Source organism: Bos grunniens, chromosome 3 (genome assembly GCF_055505025.1).
Source record: "Bos grunniens cultivar Pamir isolate PY7600 chromosome 3, Bosgru_T2T1.0, whole genome shotgun sequence".
Lineage (NCBI taxonomy): Eukaryota > Metazoa > Chordata > Mammalia > Artiodactyla > Bovidae > Bos > Bos grunniens.
The window spans coordinates 93,142,628-93,162,778 of NC_141167.1; the positions used below are offsets into that span (position 1 = coordinate 93,142,628).

The 20,151-nt window shown below is 46.2% G+C and overlaps 1 protein-coding gene across 1 annotated transcript in view; it reads right to left on the minus strand.

Annotated features, from left to right (window-relative positions):
* Positions 1-16,716, minus strand: part of TSPAN2 (tetraspanin 2) — a 40,997-nt gene extending 24,281 nt beyond the window's left edge. The window contains exon 1 of the mRNA XM_086392025.1: positions 16,598-16,716. Within this exon, the coding sequence (XP_086248151.1) occupies positions 16,598-16,666 (69 nt within the window). The 5' untranslated portion in view covers positions 16,667-16,716. The remainder of the gene's footprint in view (positions 1-16,597) is intronic.
* Between the last annotated feature and the right edge of the window lie 3,435 nt (positions 16,717-20,151).

Consider the following 20,151-nt stretch of genomic DNA (forward strand, 5'->3'; position numbering starts at 1 on the left):
TAGAACCTGTCCTGCCCCCAAGGCCACCATGGTCACTGCACTGCCCTGCCTGAGGATGGTTTTGCAGGAGGGGAACTGGCCGGGGTTTTTTTTGTTTCTTTCTTTCTTTTTTTTTTTTTTTTTTTGGTTGCTATTTTGGGTTTCCATGGAAAGCAAGAAAGGAAAAAATAATTTTCTGAAAAAGCCTGGTCTGTGTGTTGTGAGGCTCATGGAGAGGCTGAGTGGCTGGCACAGGCGGTGGCTGGGCAGGCTGGCGGCTTCTGGACTCATTGCCTGCCTCTCTGCTGCTGTGAGGGCTTCTGTGAGGCTCCGCACTGGCTCTGAACGCCTTCCCTACCACTGCAGGGCTGTCCCAGCAGGCTCCCGCCATGGCATCCTCTCTCTCCACAACCATCTCGAATTTGATTATATCAGTTCAACAGTTACTCACTGGCACCTTCTGGACTCAAAGCACCACAGGAAAGTGAGCAGAGATGTAAAAAGAGCCCTCTGGTTCAGCCAATCCATCCGGTTAGAACTGGGCTTGCCTAAGCTATCCCCGAACCACTAGTTCAGAGGCTGCCCTGGCCCCAGTAGGGAAGAGCAGACACGGAGGCTGGCAACAAGGAGACTGAAGCATGAAAGTCAGAGACATAGAGGTTTAATAAGGAAAACGATGTCAAAGTTGGGGTCAGAGCCCTGTGTATACAGGATCCTTCTTTGGGTATCTGTGAAGGGCTGGGGCTCTCCGACTGCATTTATATGAAGACTTTATCTCTTTTCATCCTTTATTCCCCCAAGGCCCATTCCCTTGGTGGCCAGCTTCTTCAGTAGAGGAGCATGATGTCTGCAGGAGGAACTGGAGGCACAGAGTTCTACCAGCGGACTCTCTGAGGTGGAACAACTAAAAGTTTCCAGTACTTAGAGGAAAGCACTAATTGGATAATGTGAGGGACAGCTAAAGGAACTGGGCTGCTCGACCAGCTTTAAAAGATTTTTGCAGTTTAAAAAACATTAGCAAGGCATGGAAAAATATTTAAAGAAGTACTGTTAAAACATTAAGGATATTTTCTTTGAAAGGTAAAATTACAGGTGACTTTTCTCTTTGCACGATCCTCTCAAAGTTTTGTGGGTGAAGCAGGTATATTATAAGCCTAAAGGCCTGATATGGTAGTTTATCTCATCAATCCAAATAAAGTGGGGTGAGTTTTCTTGGGCTGGGCTTTAGTTTGGGAGGAAATTGGCTTTGAAGGTCATTACTGTTTCTCGTACAGGGAAGAGAGTGATGTCCTTTGGGACAGCCCTGTCCTCGGGGTGCTGCCTGGATGGCTGTGTCCAGTAGAACCTCACAGGCAGCCCTGCCCGCCCCGCCTCTGCAGCCACTCGGTGGAAAGAGTTTCCAAACACAAAGCGAAAATCTATTGACAGAGGCATCAGGCCAAGGCTTGCAGCCACCGAGCAGACGGTGGAGGAGGTGACTGGTCCCAGGGACACCGTACCACGAGGCCACATTTTTGGCATCTCTGTACACAGGCTCTAATTTATAGCCGTCTGGGATCATCCTCCCAGACGGAATACATTTGTCCGCTTCTGGCACAGATGTGTCTGATGCATAATGGAAAATTAAAAGAGAGGTTGCAATTTAAAGCCCCAGGGCCAATAAGGAAAAAAATCTGAGCGTGCTCATCCACGGTCCCCCACCCCCAACCCCAAACCTAGGGTTTCCTGCTGGGTCCAGGAAACCGTGGGGGAGCTGGGTGTCGTCACTGTGGAGGGAATCCTCCCAGCATGCCGCCAGGTTGGGAACACTGTGGGTGTGGACCAGGTCAAGTCCGAGGCTGCCGCAGATGACAGCCATGCCTGCTTTGGAAAGTGGTATCAGCTGAGATGACATAGTCCTTTGGTCCTTTATAACTCACCATTCTTGTAAGACTCTTAAAATACTCTATGTTCACGGGGCTTTGGTTGATCTACCACACACCTGAAGTTGCATGAAAATAATTCCCATCAAGTTCAGTGCAGTCAGGGACAAAATGAGCAAGTCTAGGGTCAGTAAGACCCATTGCTCTGTGCCCCCCAAGAGCAAGACGTCTCACTGAGTGAGCTTCTAGGCATATACTTTAACCCTCCTAGACAAACCCGCCACCCTTCGTACAATGCCCCCATCCTCAGTCTGTCCTTTGCATTCAGTCACAACCCTGCACCTCAGCCAACATGGGAACAAAGGCTGCCCGGCCATGCTGCTTTCCTTCTTACGACGCTGCTGCCCTCATCTCCTTTCCTTTCTACATATCTTTCGAAGGTAACTATGGTCCTGACGGATACTAGGCTAAGCATCAAAGAAGCAACAATGAAGAAGACAGTCTGGCTTCCAGGGGGTGCTGGTGGTAAAGAATCTGCTTGCCAGTGCAGGAGACGTGGGTTTGACCCCTGGGTCAGGAAGAAGATCCTTTTGCAGGAGGGCAACCCAATCCAGTATTCCTACCTGAAGAATCCCATGGACAGAGGAGCCTGGCAGGCCATGGTCCATAGGGTCACAAAGAGTCAGACATGACTGAAGTGACTTAACGCACACGCACAGGCTGACATGGAAGATAATCCCATAAGCTAATAAACGTCACAGGATGCAGGAAGTGTGCTCCATGGGACGGCATCACCACCCAGGGATTAGACCAAACTATGACGACCGGCTGTCAGCAGAAGACATTCCATTTTGATTTACATCTTGAAGAATGAGTTAGAGGAGCAGGGAGGGATGGCAGGAAGAGGGAACCGCATGGGTAAGGGCTGTGCTTCCTTATGTGGAACCCTGTGCTGGGGAGAGAGAAGCATCTGGGGGAAGTCAGAGTCTGGAGCTTGAAACTGGATTTACAGCACATGGCTCATGGCTTCTGCTAAGCTTGCTACCTTGTGGAAAACCCAGGGCAGGGTCTTGAGGGGAGGAGGAGGTGGAAGCCTTCACTTTGATGGGGACGAGTGCTGTGTGATGTCAGACAGTGAGGAGCCACAGGTAACGACCTGATTGGCTGGAGACCAGATTGGGGTTGCTACAGGATGGATGCGGTGATGGGCAAGGACCATGAAGGATCCTCTCTATCAACCAGAGAACTTTGCTGAGAGCTGCTCTGCATCCAGGACCAGTATCACTCCCCGTGCCTTTGGAACAACTGACATTAGGAATATTGTTTTTCCAGGAATGGACTTTTTCATACAACAGCATGAGTAGGGCTTCGATGTTAATCATTTAATAAGTATTTATTGAACATCTATTGTGAGCCAGGAGGCAAAGATTCACAGATAAGGAAGATCTAGTTCCTTCTCCAGAGGATCTCAGGGGCTTGTGAGAAGCTGATCTCTGTGGCCCAAGAGAGACTCTTAACGCTGTGGACAAGAATTCCATCAGAGAACCAGCCCCTGAGAAGACACCGGATGTCATCTTTCCTTGTGTCACCATTTCTTTTCTGAGTACCAGTTGCGCATTAAGAACTCAGAATGTTATGCAACAAGATTTTGAGGGCAAAAGTGTGTGCACTAGTTAAAGAGAGGACAGAAGTAAAATAGAGAAGATAGAAGTGAAAGAGACAGACAATGACATATACCTCCTCGCCATTAGATCGGGGATCACCCGGTACAGTTGCATTGTGCATTTTCATGGACAAGTTATTTCAGCAGCTAACTATATTCTGTAGAGTCCGCAGGACAAAGTTGCAAACTGTAAGCATATGTCTGTGGAGAAATTGTGTGTTTTAAAACTAAAGTAGCAGGGGATAGGACTACAGATTTGATTAGAAAATTTTTAATGCAAAGTGGATGGACAAAAAGTTTTCTTTTAAGTAATGCCCATCTGCCAGAAACAAGCCATTTAACATGAAGCAAAGCTTGTTAGTGGATTTCAACTGTATTGTACTGTATTTATTTCCACTTTCCTGTGATTGTTGATGAAAGGTTCTATCTTGAGGATATATATTTTTACTTCAGAAATTATTTTTTCATGAATCAAAAACATGGTTCTTAGGAAGGCACTAATTGAAGGGAAGGGCAGTGCTGAGACAGAAAAATGCAAATATTACTCCCCAGGGCAGTGCTGAGACAGAAAAATGCAAATATTACTCCCCAGGCCTGGGTCCTCCATTTTGCTCAGCTCCCCCTGACCCCCACCCCCACCTCCAGCAGAAGGTAGCCATGCTGACCACAAAGAGCAAATACATGCTACTCTGTTATCTGATGACTAAACTCTCCAGATAAAAAGCATCACTTAGGGGTGTTCTCAGACAGTTGATGTGCTTTTCCCTAGATAGGTGTGTGTGCTTAGTCATTCAGTTGTGTCCAACTCTTTGTGACCCCATGGACTGTAGCCCGCCAGCCTCCTCTGTCCATGGGATTCTCCAGGCAAGAATACTGGAGTGGGTTGCCATGCCCTCCTCCAGGGGATTTTCCCAAACCTGGGATGGAACCCAGGTCTCCTGCATTGCAGGATGATTCTTTACTGTCTGAGCCACCAGGGAAGCCCAAGAACACTGGAGTGGTTATCCTATCCTTCTCCAGGGGATCTTCCCAACCCAGGAATTGAACCAGGGTCTCCTGCATTGCAGGCAGATTCTTTACCAGCTGAGCTACCAGGGAAGCCCCTAGATGTGAGACACAGTAAATTGTCCTCAGATGCTCTCTCTAGTCACACACAATTCCTTCTCTCACCTGGGGACCCTGCTTTTGCTATTTCCTTCACTCCACCTGGCTCACAGCTTTCAGCTTTGACCTCACTTCCTCTCGGAAGCTTACCCTGGCCGACGTATGTGCCTTCCTCCATGTCTTATATAACCATTTCTGTTTAAATATTTTTGTAACTTAAAGAAAATTAAGGCCTGAGCTGTGTGAGGGCAAGCACAGGGTCTACACTGCTGTGTTCCAAGCTCCTAACCACTCTCCCTTGAACAACCAGTTCCAAACAGACATCTGTTGAGTGAATGAATGGAGGGCCTTCTTCACAAAGGTGTCATTTAGGCTGTGCTGTGGACTGAATTGTGTCTCCCCCTAATTCATACATCACTGAAGGCCTAACTGGCCCTCACTGTGATGGTGTTTGGAGGTGGGGCCTTTGGGAGGTGATAGGTTAGATGAGGACATGAGGTGGGGATTCCCTATAAGAGACATCAGAGCCCTCTCCTTGCCATGGAGGACACAGGGAGAGGCAGCCGTCTGCAAGACAGGAAGAAAGCTTTCATCAGGAACTGAACTGGCAGATACCTTGAACTTGACTTTCCAGCCTCCAGAACTATGAGAAATAAATTCCTGTTGTTTAAGCCACTCAATCTATAGTTTTTTTTTTTTCTTTATGGTGACCTGACCTAAGACAGGTTGATAGGAGCAACTGTGAACAACCTCCTTCACAGCCCTCCAAGGGAATACTTTGAAAGTACTAATTTTAAATTCATCTGCATCTGGGAAACACAGGGCGGACACCTCAGATGGCACTGCGTGTAGACACTGTTGAGTCAACTCAGCATAACACTTGCCCACAGAAAAATAATTAGAGCAGCTAGTATCAGTTCTGTGTCTTTCCAGCCTGTAAGGATGCGTGCCAGGCATCAGGCATGCACACAAAGAATAAATCTATATACACCTTTTACAGGCAGAACATATGAAGACTTAACACAATCATGGCAACACACACACACAATGCCCTTAAAGGAAAGAATAAACAAAATGAATTCTGTATTTCTAGCTCTTCCAGGGTGAATGCCATTGTGTATATACATACCCAACTCGCTGGCAATTTTATTTTTCAGGATGACGTCATACAAAGCGGAAAATGACACTTCAACCCTAGAGACTTCATTAAAAGCTTTTAAGCTAATACTTGCTCTTGGAGGCAATTCTCAGCCCAGATGGAATCATGTAATGAACACTCATAATTCTTCATCTGATTGCAAACCACATTAGGAAACCATAAGGGTAATGGAGTTTCATCCTTTTAGCAGGCAAAAGTCAGAAGCACATTTGCTCCAGAGGATAATAGTAGTTTTCTCAAAGAGGAAAGCCAGCTCCCAAGATTTTCATCCTACTATGCAGTGAAAGCAAGGCAAGGATTCAGATGGCACTTTCTCAAAATGAAGGATTTTGTCAGAAGAAATTCAAGAGCCAAATACCATATGACATCCAGGCGAAACCACCTTGGAGGAAGGCTGGTGTCCTTGCTTCCACATCAGGACCAGGTGAGGTGGAACTGGATGCAGGATTGTGGCAGCGGATGAAGACATGGCTGTTAGCTTGGAAATGCATGGCTGTCAGTCTGGAAATACACTGGTTAGATCCCAGTGTTTCTGATTTCCCACATTAGTTTCCTTATAACGATTTCCTGAGAGCAAGTTCATGCTAAGAAATTCCTGAAAGACTTCCTCAGGTAAGGATAGATTTTAAAATCAATGCTCAATTCTCGGTACCATGGAAGGATATCTGTGTGTGCTTAGGCACTCAGTCGTGTCCTACTGTTTGCGACCCCACGGACTGTAGCCTGCCAGGCCCCTCTGTCCATGGAATTCTCCAGGCAAGAATACTGGAGTGGGTTGTCATTCCCTTCTCCAGGGAATCTTTATGACCCAGGGATTGAACCTGGGTCTCCTGTGTAGCAGGCAGATTTTTTACCATCTGGGCCACCAGGAAAGCCCATTAGAAGGATTCTGCCATCCAAACTGTGACAGATTGGGACGTTATCTGTCTATCTAGAATGACAATCAGGCGATATATTTGTGTTAAACACACCTTCTTCTGTTTGTTTAGGTTGTTATAGGGTTAACTGGTATGGATCAACTGACATTGCTGAGGTTGGGGGATGCTTTGCACAAAAGAACTGGGGAGACACTAAATTCAGGGGAGGAAGTTGAGCCAGGATGAAAAGCTTCCTCTGAATGATAAAGCAGGTAACTTAAATACAGATAGGCAAAGTGTCTGTGTTTATTCAGTGGTTGTATATACTGCATTTTTCTAAAGAAGTACAAGAGAAAGGAGAAGAGAGATCTGTAAGAATTAGGAGACAGATGATGGTTATATGGTTTTCTTCACACATTAAAACAAATGCCACAGACTACTGGCTAATGATTCCAATGAGCAGATGGCTTTATCAAATGAAAATCAAGTACAGCTAAAGTAAAACCCAACCTACCAAGCTAGCAAATTGATTTAAACCCAATGTCCGTCTCACATGACCTGGAGGACCAGCTCCAGGAGGACAAAAGTGGTCTTTTGGATGTTGTCTGAACCTCCTAGCAGCATCTAGCTGGCTTCATCCCAGGCTTGCCTCTGAGTAAACATGTGACATCTCATCTGTATGCAACTTTACACAAGCAAATTGAATATTTGCTTATTGAATATTTCACAACTGGAATATAAAACATTACTTATTTTATGGCCTAATATTTTACAAGGTAGTCTGAGAGAACTACTTTTGAGCAGATAGACAGGTTTCTTGACTATCAACCAATAATATCAATCTTCGCCCAGTTTTAGTTGTTACAGAAAGACAATGGGAGGGGAGAAAAACTGTTTCAGGTAAAACTCACATTAGATTGGAACAAGACAAAACACTTTTTTAGTTACAAAGTTAGCTTGAATGGAACCCAGTAGGAATCATGAGTCTTGTATTCTAGAGAGATTTTTCTTAACAGCTATTTAACCAGAAATTATTTGGGGTCAGGAAGGCAGACAGCACGAGGCCATTACAGGGGGCTAGACAGATACAGCTAGGGCAAGGACAGGCCACATGGGCTTCCTGGAGGAGTGGCAGCAGCTTCCGGCCCTGTCCCTGCCCCACTGGGGGGCTCTGTTGTCTCCCCCCATTCCCTTGGCCTAGTTTATAAGCTGACGCTTTCCCAATCACAATTACAACAGAGAGGACAGGGCTTGGCACACACTTTGGAACATTCGTCAACTGCTCTTGTAGAGAACTTCACCTCTTCTGAGCTGTCAGACTGAATATTGATGCACTTGGACAGGTTAGTAATAACAACATCCACTTGTATATGCTGGGTTGTCGAGGAGCTGCAGCAGATAAAAATGGGGGTTCTAGGCATCCTGGGTTTGAATCAAGCTCTGTCACTTACTAGTCCTGTGACCTCAGGCAAGTCTCTTAACCTCTCTAATCCTTAGCTTCCTCAGCTGCAAAGTGGAGGTAATAATAGTGCCTCCCTGAGAGAATTAAATGACTTCATCTTACTCACTTAGAACAGTGAGTGCCAGCACTTATGATTATTATGGAGGTAGACTGACTAATGTTACATTCAAACTGAAAACTTAATCCTACTCAAGATAGGAAATACTGTGGCCATGATTCTAATGACTTAGACCTCTGCTGTCTTCTTCTACTAATTTTTACTTTAGCTCTCTCTGTAATAGATGGGAGTTTTCTAAACCTCTACACTAAGTATGTCACGGCCCCTTTCCAGAAGCTATGTTCCCCCTCTCTCTTTAGTTTAGTTAAGATACAATAGAGAAAAGCAGGAGAAGATGACTTATGAGAGAAAGAATAAATTAGGCTCCTGCTGCTGCTGCTGCTAAGTCGCTTCAGTCGTGTCCGACTCTGTGCGACCCCATAGACGGCAGCCCACCAGGCTCCCCCGTCCCTGGGATTCTCCAGGCAAGAACACTGGAGTGGGTTGCCATTTCCTACTCCAATGCAGGAAAGTGAAAGTGAAGTCGCTCAGTCGTGTCCGACTCTTAGCAACCCCATGGACTGCAGCCTACTAGGCTCCTCCATCCATGGGATTCTCCAGGCAAGAACACTGGAGTGGGTTGCCATTGCCTTCTCCGAAATTAGGCTAGAGGAATCCAATAGAACTTTCTCGCAGGATGTAAATATAAATGTTCTGCTGTCCAATACTGCAGCCATTGGTGACCCATTGTCATTGAGCACTTGAGATGTGGCTAGTGTGACTGAGAAGCTGAATATTAAATTCCTTTTAATACTGGTTAATTTAAATGTGAAAAGCCACATGTGGTTAGTAGCACAGCCACCATATTGGAGAGTGCAGGATTAACATGCTCTAGAATTAACATGCTCATCCCAGCTTCAAACTTCTCTCCTTGTCAGTCTGTAGACTTGGAGTGGTTAAGAGGGTAGAAACCACACACAGAAAGCCAGCTCTGCCACTGGTCAGCTCTGAGGCCCTGGAAAAGGCTCTGAACTCTGTCCCTGTTCCCTCATATGTAAACTAGGGGTGACAATAGCTGCTATTTTAGAAGGTCATTGTGAGGATTAAAGAAGTTAACATAGAAAAAATGCATGGGAAAGCAGATATCACCTAGCTTCCATTTATATTTTGTTGTTCAGTTGCTCAGTCGTGTCCAGCTCTTTGCAACCCCCTGGACTGCAGCACGCCAGGCTTCCCTGTCATTTATGTAATGTTTCATATTCTTCAAGTTTTTGGTTACTGAAATTAATTTTACACACAGCCTCTTGATATCAATATATACCCTTTATCAATTCCCATCTTGCTTTTCCTCTGCCTTAAGCTGATCAGAGGTATTCTCAACTTCTCCCTCTTTCTCCCATATGCTAGAGTGTTTTATGCATCTTTTTTGTACCTGCATTTCTGGAATGCATCAAGATAATATAATCTCTCTGGTCATAGACTTCACATTTGCCAAGTCTGCAGCATTTATTATACCTTACATTCCATGTGCCTTCATAAGTATGTGTGGTGAAAACAGCATAGTGTTTAAAATCAGAAGACCTGAGTGTGAATCTTGGTTTTGTTCCTCTTTAACTCTTTGATCCTAGACACACCATTTACTGAACCTGCCTTCCAGCTTCCACATCTGTAAAATGGGGGTTACATTATTTCATGGGACTGTTGTGATTCATGATCAAATGGGATCACGTATGTAAGAGCATTTTGTAAGCCAAGGCATCATGTGAACGTTATTCTTGCCCATAAAAAAATTCAAACAGGATTAAAAAAAAAGCAAGCCAAGGTAACCCCTATTCATATCTGTATGATGCGCTCTCAACCCATCTGGTCATCCCATCTTACCCACTTCTTTCTCAATTCCTTCTCCTTAATTCCCTAGCAAGAATGACATGATGGTTAGTGTCGTGTCACTTGCTCTAGGAGAACAGCCTTGTTGTGATATAAACTGCAGTGGTAAGGTGGGGGTTAGAAGTTATGTTCCTTTTTGTCACGCATGACTGCAGACTCAAAGATACTGCCTTTTCTGAGATAACACAGTGAAATGCCACGGACAATGGACAGACAACCTTCTGGTAATTGTAGAAACCATCAACCCTCAATGTAAAAGAAAAATCTTAAAAGAATAATGGTAGAGAGGTAACTGGAAAAAGAACTGCCACAAGGAAGCCAGATAAGCAGGCCAAAAGGGAGGACACTCCCTGCTCCATTCAAAAATGAGAGCCACAGGGGCACTTTGATCTCTTAGGGCCACATCTAAACCAGTTCTCAAAATGTGTTTCCTGGACCACCAGCAGCAGCAACATCTGGGGGCTTCTTAGCAATGCAGACCTATTGAATCAGAATATTTGTTTGAACAAGATTCCCTAGTGATCTGTAAGCACATTAAAGTGTGAGAGGCACTGATCGTGGGGTTTTCCTATTTCCACCCAGTGGGCCCCCCTTGGTTGCATAGAAGCATGACAGGGACCAAACAAACAGCCGCCAAGCTGGTGTGTATTAACCAGAGCCATGTCAGTGACTGCTGAAGCTCCTCTAGGTGCTGCGGGATGGGAGGAGGAGGAGACTGGCACAGCGCACTCACGCCCCCGAGCAGCAAAGACAGTAGAGAGATAATAAACTACACTCAAAGGCACACGGGAGTGTGGTTCATTATCCTACTAATAAAATAGGTAACTAATGAGAACCTGCTGTACAGCACAGGGAACTCTACTCAGTGTACTGTGGTGACCTAAATGGGAAGGAAATCCAAAAAAGAGGGGATATGTGTATACATGTAGCTGATTCACTTTGCTGTACAGAAGAAACTAACACAACATTGTCAAGCAACTATACTCCAAGAAAAAGTTAATTTAAAAAAAGGGCTCAATGAAGCACCAAATAAAGGCCTCTTGAGTGTCTCAAGATCAAGGACTGTATCTTAATCATTTCTGAATGCTCAGGACTTGGCAGGGTGCTGGGCACGTGCTAGGTGGTCAGCACATACTTGCTGAGTGACTAATTGCAGGGGAAAGAATCTGTCCTTTTGACTCCAGGCCTTCAATAAGCTACAAGACTCCTGCCACTTTGCTTGATGGGTTGGACTTAGGACACCTGTTTCCCACTTTTCCTTACTTTCACGGATCTCTTAGATTCTGGATTCCACTTTCCTACTTGTCTTCTAGTGTTTAAATCGGATTACCACTAATATCTTGCATTAGTGTTTACTATGCACATGTACCATACTTAATATTTTACATTTATTTACTCTTTCATCTGCACCAAAATCATAGATTGATGTTGGTACTTGATTAAGTCCATTATATAGATAAGAAAAGCCTCAAGGAGGTTAAACAGCTTACTCATCAAGCTTCCCTAGTTAGTAAATACTATGGCCAGGAATAAACTGAATGAGATGCAAGTATCCACTTTCCAGGCTTCGAATCTGTGGATGTGAACGGCCATGCTGCCTAGATCTGGCTGAGGTCTGTAAGACTACTGGGATGATAGCTCTTGCTTCTGCAGGCTGGCCCCTATTATAGGGTCCTTGCCTCTCCCAGCAACACTGGGCGCCCCCGGCATCCACAACAGGGGAGGCTGGCAGCTGGCACTCTCTTCTCATCTTGACAGAAATCAAAAGTGGAGAGCAGGACTTCCCTAGTGGCACAGTGGATAAGAATCTGCCTGCCAATGCGGGGGACACAGGTTTGACCCCTGGTTTGGGAAGATTCCACATGCAGGGCAACTAACCCTGTGTGCTGCAACTACCGAAGCCCAAGCGCCTAGAGCCTGTGCTCTACAGCAAGAGAAGCCGCCACATAAGAAGCCTGTGCACTGCAACTGAAGAGTAGCCTCTGCTCACCACAACTAGAGAAAAGTCCGCACAAAGCAATGAAGACCCAACACAGTCAAAAAAAAAATTATAAAAACATTAAAGATTAAAAAAAGCAGAGACCATCCAACAACAGGGCTGAGGAAATTCCTAATCACCTTCTGGGGTGGTCTAACTTAGGGGTGGACCCCAGAGAATACTTTCTTCAGGCTTGTTTTTATTAAACAGTTTTTCTGATAGGTGGTACCTCTGAAGTTACTATTTGAAATAAGTTTGGGAAAGAGGAGGAGGCAACCTCTGTGAGCTTTGGTGGAGTCAAACATCTTTGACTCTCAAGCCCACAAGACACAGCCCTTCTTAAAAGGACCCGTTAGACATCACCAAGTGAAACCCCAAAGCTGCATTAACAACAGTGAGAAGGAAAGGAGAGCAACTTCAAACAAGCCATATATGGCATCGGACTTTCGACAATGAGCGGTCTTGCTTCCTGTTGGTCGGCAGCCCTGAGCAGCTCACACAGCACAATGATAGGAAAATGCTGAACACACAACAAACCAAGGAATAAACAGCGCCCAGGTTTTTTTTTTTTCGTTAAACCAACACAAGTGGCTTGTTAGATGGTGGTGTTTTATTTATATTGCTATGCAACAGAGGGAAAAAAATAAAGGTGATTTCAGTGAAATGCATGGAACTATGCCATGCTATCTGATTGTAGTGGCCGAATTTAGACACGACAGATGTTGGGAGGGGTTACGTGTTAGACATCAACCGTGATAACAAATTAAATTAGTGGGGTTTGGGGCTAGGCTTTACTTTTGTTTTGTTAAAATTCAAGGGTGAACAGAGTCAGCAGCCCTTGGCCAGGCTCTGGTGGGATCTAGTTGAATGTTTATAAAATCAGGAGCATGACCTAGGGAAACTTTAGCCAAGCAGCCAGAAGGAGGTTGCAAATCCATTCGTCAAATTGCAGATCACAGAATATACCCCACCCCCGCTTGCCTCTGAGCCTGCCTTCTGGTGAGTTCCTGACAGGAAAGGAAGTGCTGTCACCCAGGGGGGACCTCAGACGGGCAGACACATGAGCATCTAAGAGTGTGTGTAAATATTACGCTTCAAGTCCCGGCAAAAGCCAGTCCTTCCAGGAAAATTCTCCCCTGCTCTCTCCCCCTTCCCCAAACTTCCCACATGTTCTCCAGCCAGGAAAAAACAACATAAGAAGCTAGGGTGGGGCTTTTCTGCAGTCAGGTTCCCTTGGTTACAGTGAAGGTAGGTACTTAGATTATGTATCCCAAACAATCGCTTTCCTCTAAATCATTAGGCACTTGTTTCAAGCCCCTCCCATTCCCTTCAGTTGTACAGGTATAGACATGGGAGAGCCGCCCGTCCCTGGTCCCCATTCCTCGTGGAACTGAGAGTGAGCAAGGCCCCGCTTCCCCTCCTGGGCCCAATCTGTGCAAAGAATCCATCGACAGGTAATAAGTAGAAAGAGTCCTCCAGATAAAGTTGACAATTGATTATCTGTGCAAATAAGCGAAGGCCATGTATATCAAGTTCTCTAGATTCATTAATTCTTTCTATGGGTGCATTCTGTGTGCTGAGTACTATTAGGCACTAAAGATATATTTGTGATCAAGGCAGAAAAAAAATTTTATGCTCTCAGAATATTCTAAGTTCTAGTGGGGGAAATCCACAAGTACAAACTGAGAAGCTAATGTGTAAATGAAGACAAGCCGCAAGCTCCTTGGCAGCAAACATACACACTCTTCCCAGATATTAAGGGACTCTGGGGAAAGAGGGCTAACTTTCATTAATGCTTTCTGTGTGCCAGGCACTTAATAATAATTTTAAAAAATTGAGCACTTACTGTATACTGGGCTCGTGGGAAGGCGAAATCAAATACTTTATGCCTTTCCTTTTAATCCTCTCAGCAACTCTTGCCCCAATTGTTCAGCTGAGAAAACAAGGCTAGAAATAAGAATAACTTGCTCGAGCACACTCTGCTTGGGTCTCTGCGCTTGAACCTGATCCCTTTGTCAGACGGCACTCTCACTCTTGCTGTCCTTCTGCTGGGGATGGTGGTGGTGTATCAGCCCCTCACCCTCATCCACCTCCAGTCTGCCAGTCCTTCTAAATTCAGTTTAAACATCACCTTCTTCAGGAGAACTGTTTCACCTCATCACTAATGCTATGGATGTTTAAAAAAATTGCTTACTTATTTATTTATTGTGTGTGTGTTTCTATTTATTTATTTGACTGTGTGGAATGTGGGATCCTAGTTCCCTGACCAGGGATCAAATTCGTGTCCTGCAAGACCCTGCATTGGAAGCATGGAGTCTTAACCACTGGACCACCAGGGAAGTCCCTCCTGTGAACTCCTTAATTAGATAAGATATATAAAAGGCCATGCCTAACCCTAGTGGCTAACACACGGTAGGCATTCAAGCATTGCTTGTTCCTACCTCCCTTCCTTCCTGTGTCAGAGGTGTGAAATTAGTCACTTGATTATACGCTGTTGTGTTTGTTGTTGCTCTATATGCCTTGGTCATTTCCTCAACTAGATTAGCAGCTCAGGGCACAGTATTTTTATTTACAAATATATATGTGTGGTTGTGTGTGCATATAGATATTTATATTTATATATATGCTGTTTTTACAAGTCTCATGTAATGATGGTTTAACAGAATGGTTCTCAAACTTGAACATGCATCAGCATTTCCTGGACTTGTTTAAAAAGATTGCTGGGTCTCTCCTCCAGAATTTCTGATTCAGCAGGACTGTGATGGAACTTAGAATGTGCCTCTCTGACAACTTTCCCGGAGGTGCTCTGGCTCAGGACTCCCTTTGAGAACAGCTGGTTAACTACATGTACCACAGTGCTCAGAAGCATGAAGGCTGAGTTGGAGGCCCACCTCTGCCTCTCATTAGCTGTGTGACCTTGGGAAAGTGGACCTATTTTCGCCTCTGTTTTTCCTTATTTGTATAAATGGGGATAATAATAGTATGCATATCCAGAGTGTTGTGAGGATTAAGTTAATAATGAATGCAATGTGCTTAGCACGGTCCCTGACACAATGAAAATGCTCAATAAATGTTGCCTATTATCCCTGGAAAGGCTGGCATGACATCAAGCACTAAATAAGCTGAACCCAGTCTAAGAATTCCTTCTCAGACTTAGATAAGACCTCTTTTAAGCAGTGAGAGTGTCACTGAAGCATAACACTTATAATTAACAGCTTTGAAATTAAGCCAGACTATTACAAAGCACAACATAAAAGGCCTTTAGGAATGCCCCTCCCCCTACTATGCTGGATGCAAATGACCAAGTGTACAGTAGCCATGTGTATCTTTAAAACTCAGGACTGTCTACGGGGTACCTGCTTCACATCTTACCCTGCTAAAGGATGCTGAGGATGGCCACCTGGCCTCTGAGAGCTTGGAACTGCTGGAGTCACCCAGGCCTCTGGGCTTATGGGTTGGCAGACACCAGTGGAGACCATCCTTCAGTAATTAGTTGGTGTCGCAGATCAAAAGCTCCCCAGAGTAGTCAGGACAGCCACCAACCTCCTCTATCCTAGTTGTTTGAAAGCCCTTGGCCCCCTGCTGCTCCCTCCCAGCTCTAAGAACTTCTTCACCCAAAGCAGGATCTGTATTTTCCTTCAGGGTCTATCTGAGTAGTTAGTGGCTGGCAGTCCCTGGAGGAAGCCCAAGAAGGAATGTGCACAAGAGACAATTCTCAGACCTTGTTTCCCAGTCCTTCAGGGCCTCAGACAGAATAACTAGGAATTCAGGGATGGTCTAGCCTTAATTTTGTTCCAGTAATACGGGAGACAAGGGTCCTGGCCCTATCAGTCAGCGAACCACTAATCCCTGGAATGTTGTTCATTCAATGCAAAGTTGAATGAGATCATCTCTGGGAGCAGTAGTATTTTGCTGAGCCTGCTGGCAGGGTGTTGTGGGGTGGTGCTGCCGCCCCTTGGAAGCCCCTCCCTTCCTCCCATTCCCTTACAGAAGAACACAACCCCTTCCTTCCATCCCAGCGGTACCCTCCCCTAATATTCAGAAAAAGGATGACCCCGCCAATATCACTTCCACTGCTACCCCCGATTTCCCACATAAGCCCACCACAGCCAGGTGCTGTCTTCACACACTCTGGATGGGGCACGACCTCTGGCAGTCCCGGCTCCCTGGCCAGGCCCAGGCTCCAACGGAAAGGCAGAGCGAGAAGGGGGTGTGTGCACTGGAGGGGGTGGGGGTGGGGGTGATGGTGCGGGGTGCGGGAGAGAATCTGGAGGTAAGGAGAGGCTGGTGTCCCCGCATCTGGTGTCATCAGGCTCCAGATGAAAAGCAAGGCAGAGAGGTTCTTCAACGGGAAGAGCCACACGCACGGGGTCTCCCCTCTTCTGACCATTTTTCGTTGCTCGATCTCTCTCTTGGTTCTCTCCCCCTCCATCCCTCTCTCCCACCCCCCACCCCCTTTTGTCTGCCTTTTTCTCACCTCCGCATTTTTGAACACCCAGCCTTCAGGAGCCGGGATCGGACGCCGCAGCGGTCAGCTCCCTGGGGACCCCAGCCCTGCGCCCCCGCCCGGCCCCCTCCCCTGCCCGGCCCTCTCCGCTCCGGGTCTCACCCAGAAGAGCAGGTTGAAGCCGAGCAGCAGGTACTTGATGCACCGCAGGCCCCCACGAAAGCGCCCCATGCTGCGGCCCCGGCGGCGGGATCCGGAGTCCCCAGGCCCGGGCTCGGAGCGCCGGGAGCCGGCGGGGAGGGGGCGGAGCGCGATGGACCGTGGGCGGGGCCTGCGGCGGGCGGGGCCGGTGGTGGGCGGGGCGGCGGGCGGGGTGGGAGCCCGCACCGGGTGAGAGAGGATCAGGGATGACCCGAAGTCCCTAGGCGGGCGATGGGTGGGGGCGCCGCGGGCCGGCGGTCGAAAGGCCAGAAAGCGGATACCCGGCTCTCCCCTGGAACGAGGAAAGGCTGCCTCCTTCCCTTCCCAGGCCGGGGGACGCGCCCCGCAGGTGCCCGGCTCGCGGTGATTATCGGAGCATCTGCGAGAAAGGAGCGTCCACTGGGAACCCGAGACCCATTTAATCAGCGCTCTGTGCAGACTCATTTGAGGCCTGCGGTGATGGTTGAGAATAAGGACATGGCCCTGGTGGCTATGGAAACCTGGGAAGGTGGCCTCGGGTAGAAGAGATAAGTAGGACCCAAGGCTGCCCAGAAACTATCAGTACCCATCGCGGGACACCCGGCCCGGGGCACCCGGGTCCCCAGTTGTGGTTTCCCAGCGCCTTGCCAGCGCACGCACAGGCCGCACGGAAGCAGATTCTAGGGGACCCTCCCTCGGCTCCTCCCGCGCTTCTCCAGAACTCTTACCTTAATAGGCAAGAACTGGGAGAAGGCGCGGGATGCGGCTTTGCTGTGTCCAGAAGGCTGTTCCCCGCGCTGCACGGCCTGGCCTGCGGAGGGGAGTCAGACAACCCGGGTCCTGATGGATTCGACAATGGAAACCCTTGGAAAGGAATGCAAAACCTCAGGGATTATTGTGATGTGGTGATGGTAGAAAAGCGGGAGCAGGTTTTGTTTTGCTTTGTTTTATTAATATAAAACCGCTGGTGGGGAAACCAGGCTCCCACTTCCATTGACTAAGTGTCTGCAATATGTGGTGCCAGACAGTACGGCGGGGGCGACAAGAAAGTGTGAAATCCAGGGAGCCTATGCATTAATTCAGTAAAACTCCAAGTGCCTCTTATAGACCAAGGATAGTAGCAAAGCCTCAGGGACTCGACAATGAGAAGACAGCCAGGCCTGGCGCGATGACGCTGGTGGTAGAGACAGATCTGTGAACAAATAGTTATAGCAAGACGAGGGCAAGGCTTTGGTAGGCACCTCCTGGCCTCCTGGCATCGGGCAGGGAAGGTATTGCTGGGGAGAGTGGGCCTGAGCAGGTCCTGAATGAGTCTGAATAGAGAGGAAGAGCAGATGGGGCAGCTTGGGCAAAAGTACAGGCTGGACAGGCAAGGGCCTTCTGTGGGGACTGTGAGAAGTGAGGGAGCCCAAATGCAGCAGGGGGAGGTGAGAGGGGATGGTGCTAGGGCGCAGCTTTCAGTCAGTTCCCCAAAGTGCAAAACTACGCTGGAGTCTCCGTTTCCTCATCTGCAATAAGAAGATAATAGTACACACCTCATAGAGTTATGAAGATTAATAAGTTAATATTTGTAAAGTGCCTAGAACAATGCATGGCACAGAGTAAGAACTGTAAGGGTTAGCTTTTGCTGTGTTTTAGTCTTCCAGTCAGTTTCTACCATTTTTGGTACCAGTCAGTTGCCATCTTTGCCTACCTCTGTGTCTTTGGACATTTGTTTGACTATTTCATGCACTTTACTTATGAAAATGAATAAAAGGCAGAAAAATGAGTGTGCAGATTGGACTAATAAGTGTAAGCCCAAAATAGTAAAATAGTTAATTAGGTATGCAGAAAGAGGCACATCTCTAGCTTCAGTCAGACAACTTGACATCTCTGATCTATTAAAACAGAAAAATACTAAATTAAAAAATAATGTCTAGTACATAGTAGATATTCAATAAGTCTCTGAAGTAAATGAAAAACAATGATATCATTCTTTATATTGTTGAATATTATGTCTCTAAGTAAGACAAACTACATTTAGAGACTATTCTAGGCTCTTTAGGAAAGAATCTCTATTATAAATCTATTGTTCTTTCGTATTACAATTTTAGTACACATGTATTAGAGACAGATCATTGCCTACTAACATAACAGATACAGATTTTTTTTTTTTTTTTTTTTTTTTACAGATACAGATTTTGAGTGTAGACTTCCCCAGTCACTCCCTCCAACAAAGCTGCGTCCTAGGGGAGCTGACTCTTTACAGGACTAGGGCATTCTAACTGGTAACACATGTTCAAGAGTAGATTATTATATGAAAGCAGGGAAACTCCATTAAATAAGGAAGTTAGCCTTTAAACTAGACGTTATGCAAAGCTGGAGACAGAAACTAAGCAAGGGTAAGATGGTTAGATTTCTATTTTTAGTCAAGTTGGGACTATGTGGAGGATGCTTTGAAGTGAAGACTTGAAGCTAATTAAAAGACTATTACAGCAATGCAGGGATTCCCTGGTGGCTCAGTAGTAAAGAATCTGCCTGCAATACAGGAGACAGGGTTCGATCCCTGGATCAGGAAGATCCCCTAGAGAAGGAAATGGCAACTTGCTCCAGTATTCTTCCCTGGGAAATCCCATGGACAGAGGAGCCTAGAGGGCTACAGTCCATGGGGTCGCTAGAGTCAGACATGACTTAGCAACTAAACCACCACCCATAGCAATTCAGATAAGAAATGAGAACCTGAACCAAGACAGGGGTAGTGGGTCTAGGAAACAGGCTGATTTGAGAGATATTTAGACTTGATGACAGATTAAGACAGATTGGATATGAGGGGTAGAGGGGAAAGAGAAGGAAGGATGACTGCTGGATTTCTTACTTGGGTAAGTCACCAGACGGATCATGGAATCATTAACAGAGATAGCACTTTTAGAAGGTGGAGCAGGTTTGGGGCAGAACGTTACAGACACTGTAGGTGGACTCACCTGTCACCCAATCCTACATCCAGTTTAGAGGATAGGAATGCTAAGAACTTGCTTCCTGGTATCCTTTCCAGCTAGGCATGGTCGTATAACATATTTCTGATTAATGGAATTTATGTGAAAGTCTGTTGGAAGGTTTCTGAAAAACCTGAAATTGTCTTCAAAAAAAGGTTCAGCTATCGCTGGCATTGCTCCCTTCCCTTTTTTCCTGTCTTGAACTAAGACATGATGCCTAGAGCTGTAGAACATTTTGTGACTGTGAGGAAAGGCCAAGAGATTGCAGACTTGCCAGCCAGGAGATCACTGAACTGTGGAACCAACACCAGCAGCCACTTATCTCCAGATGTCTTGTTATGCAAGAAAAATAACCCTCATTTTGTTTGACGCATATATTCTGTTATTTGCGGCTGATGGTATTTTAACTGACATAGGGAGATAATACGTTCGTATTTAGATCTGTTGAGTTTTAGATCTGATGGGAATTCCAGATGATGTGGTCCAGGAGACAGATGGAAATATGATTGGGATTCTGGAGAGAGGTTTGGACTGTAAGTTTAGGTTGAAGATTCATCAGCAAAT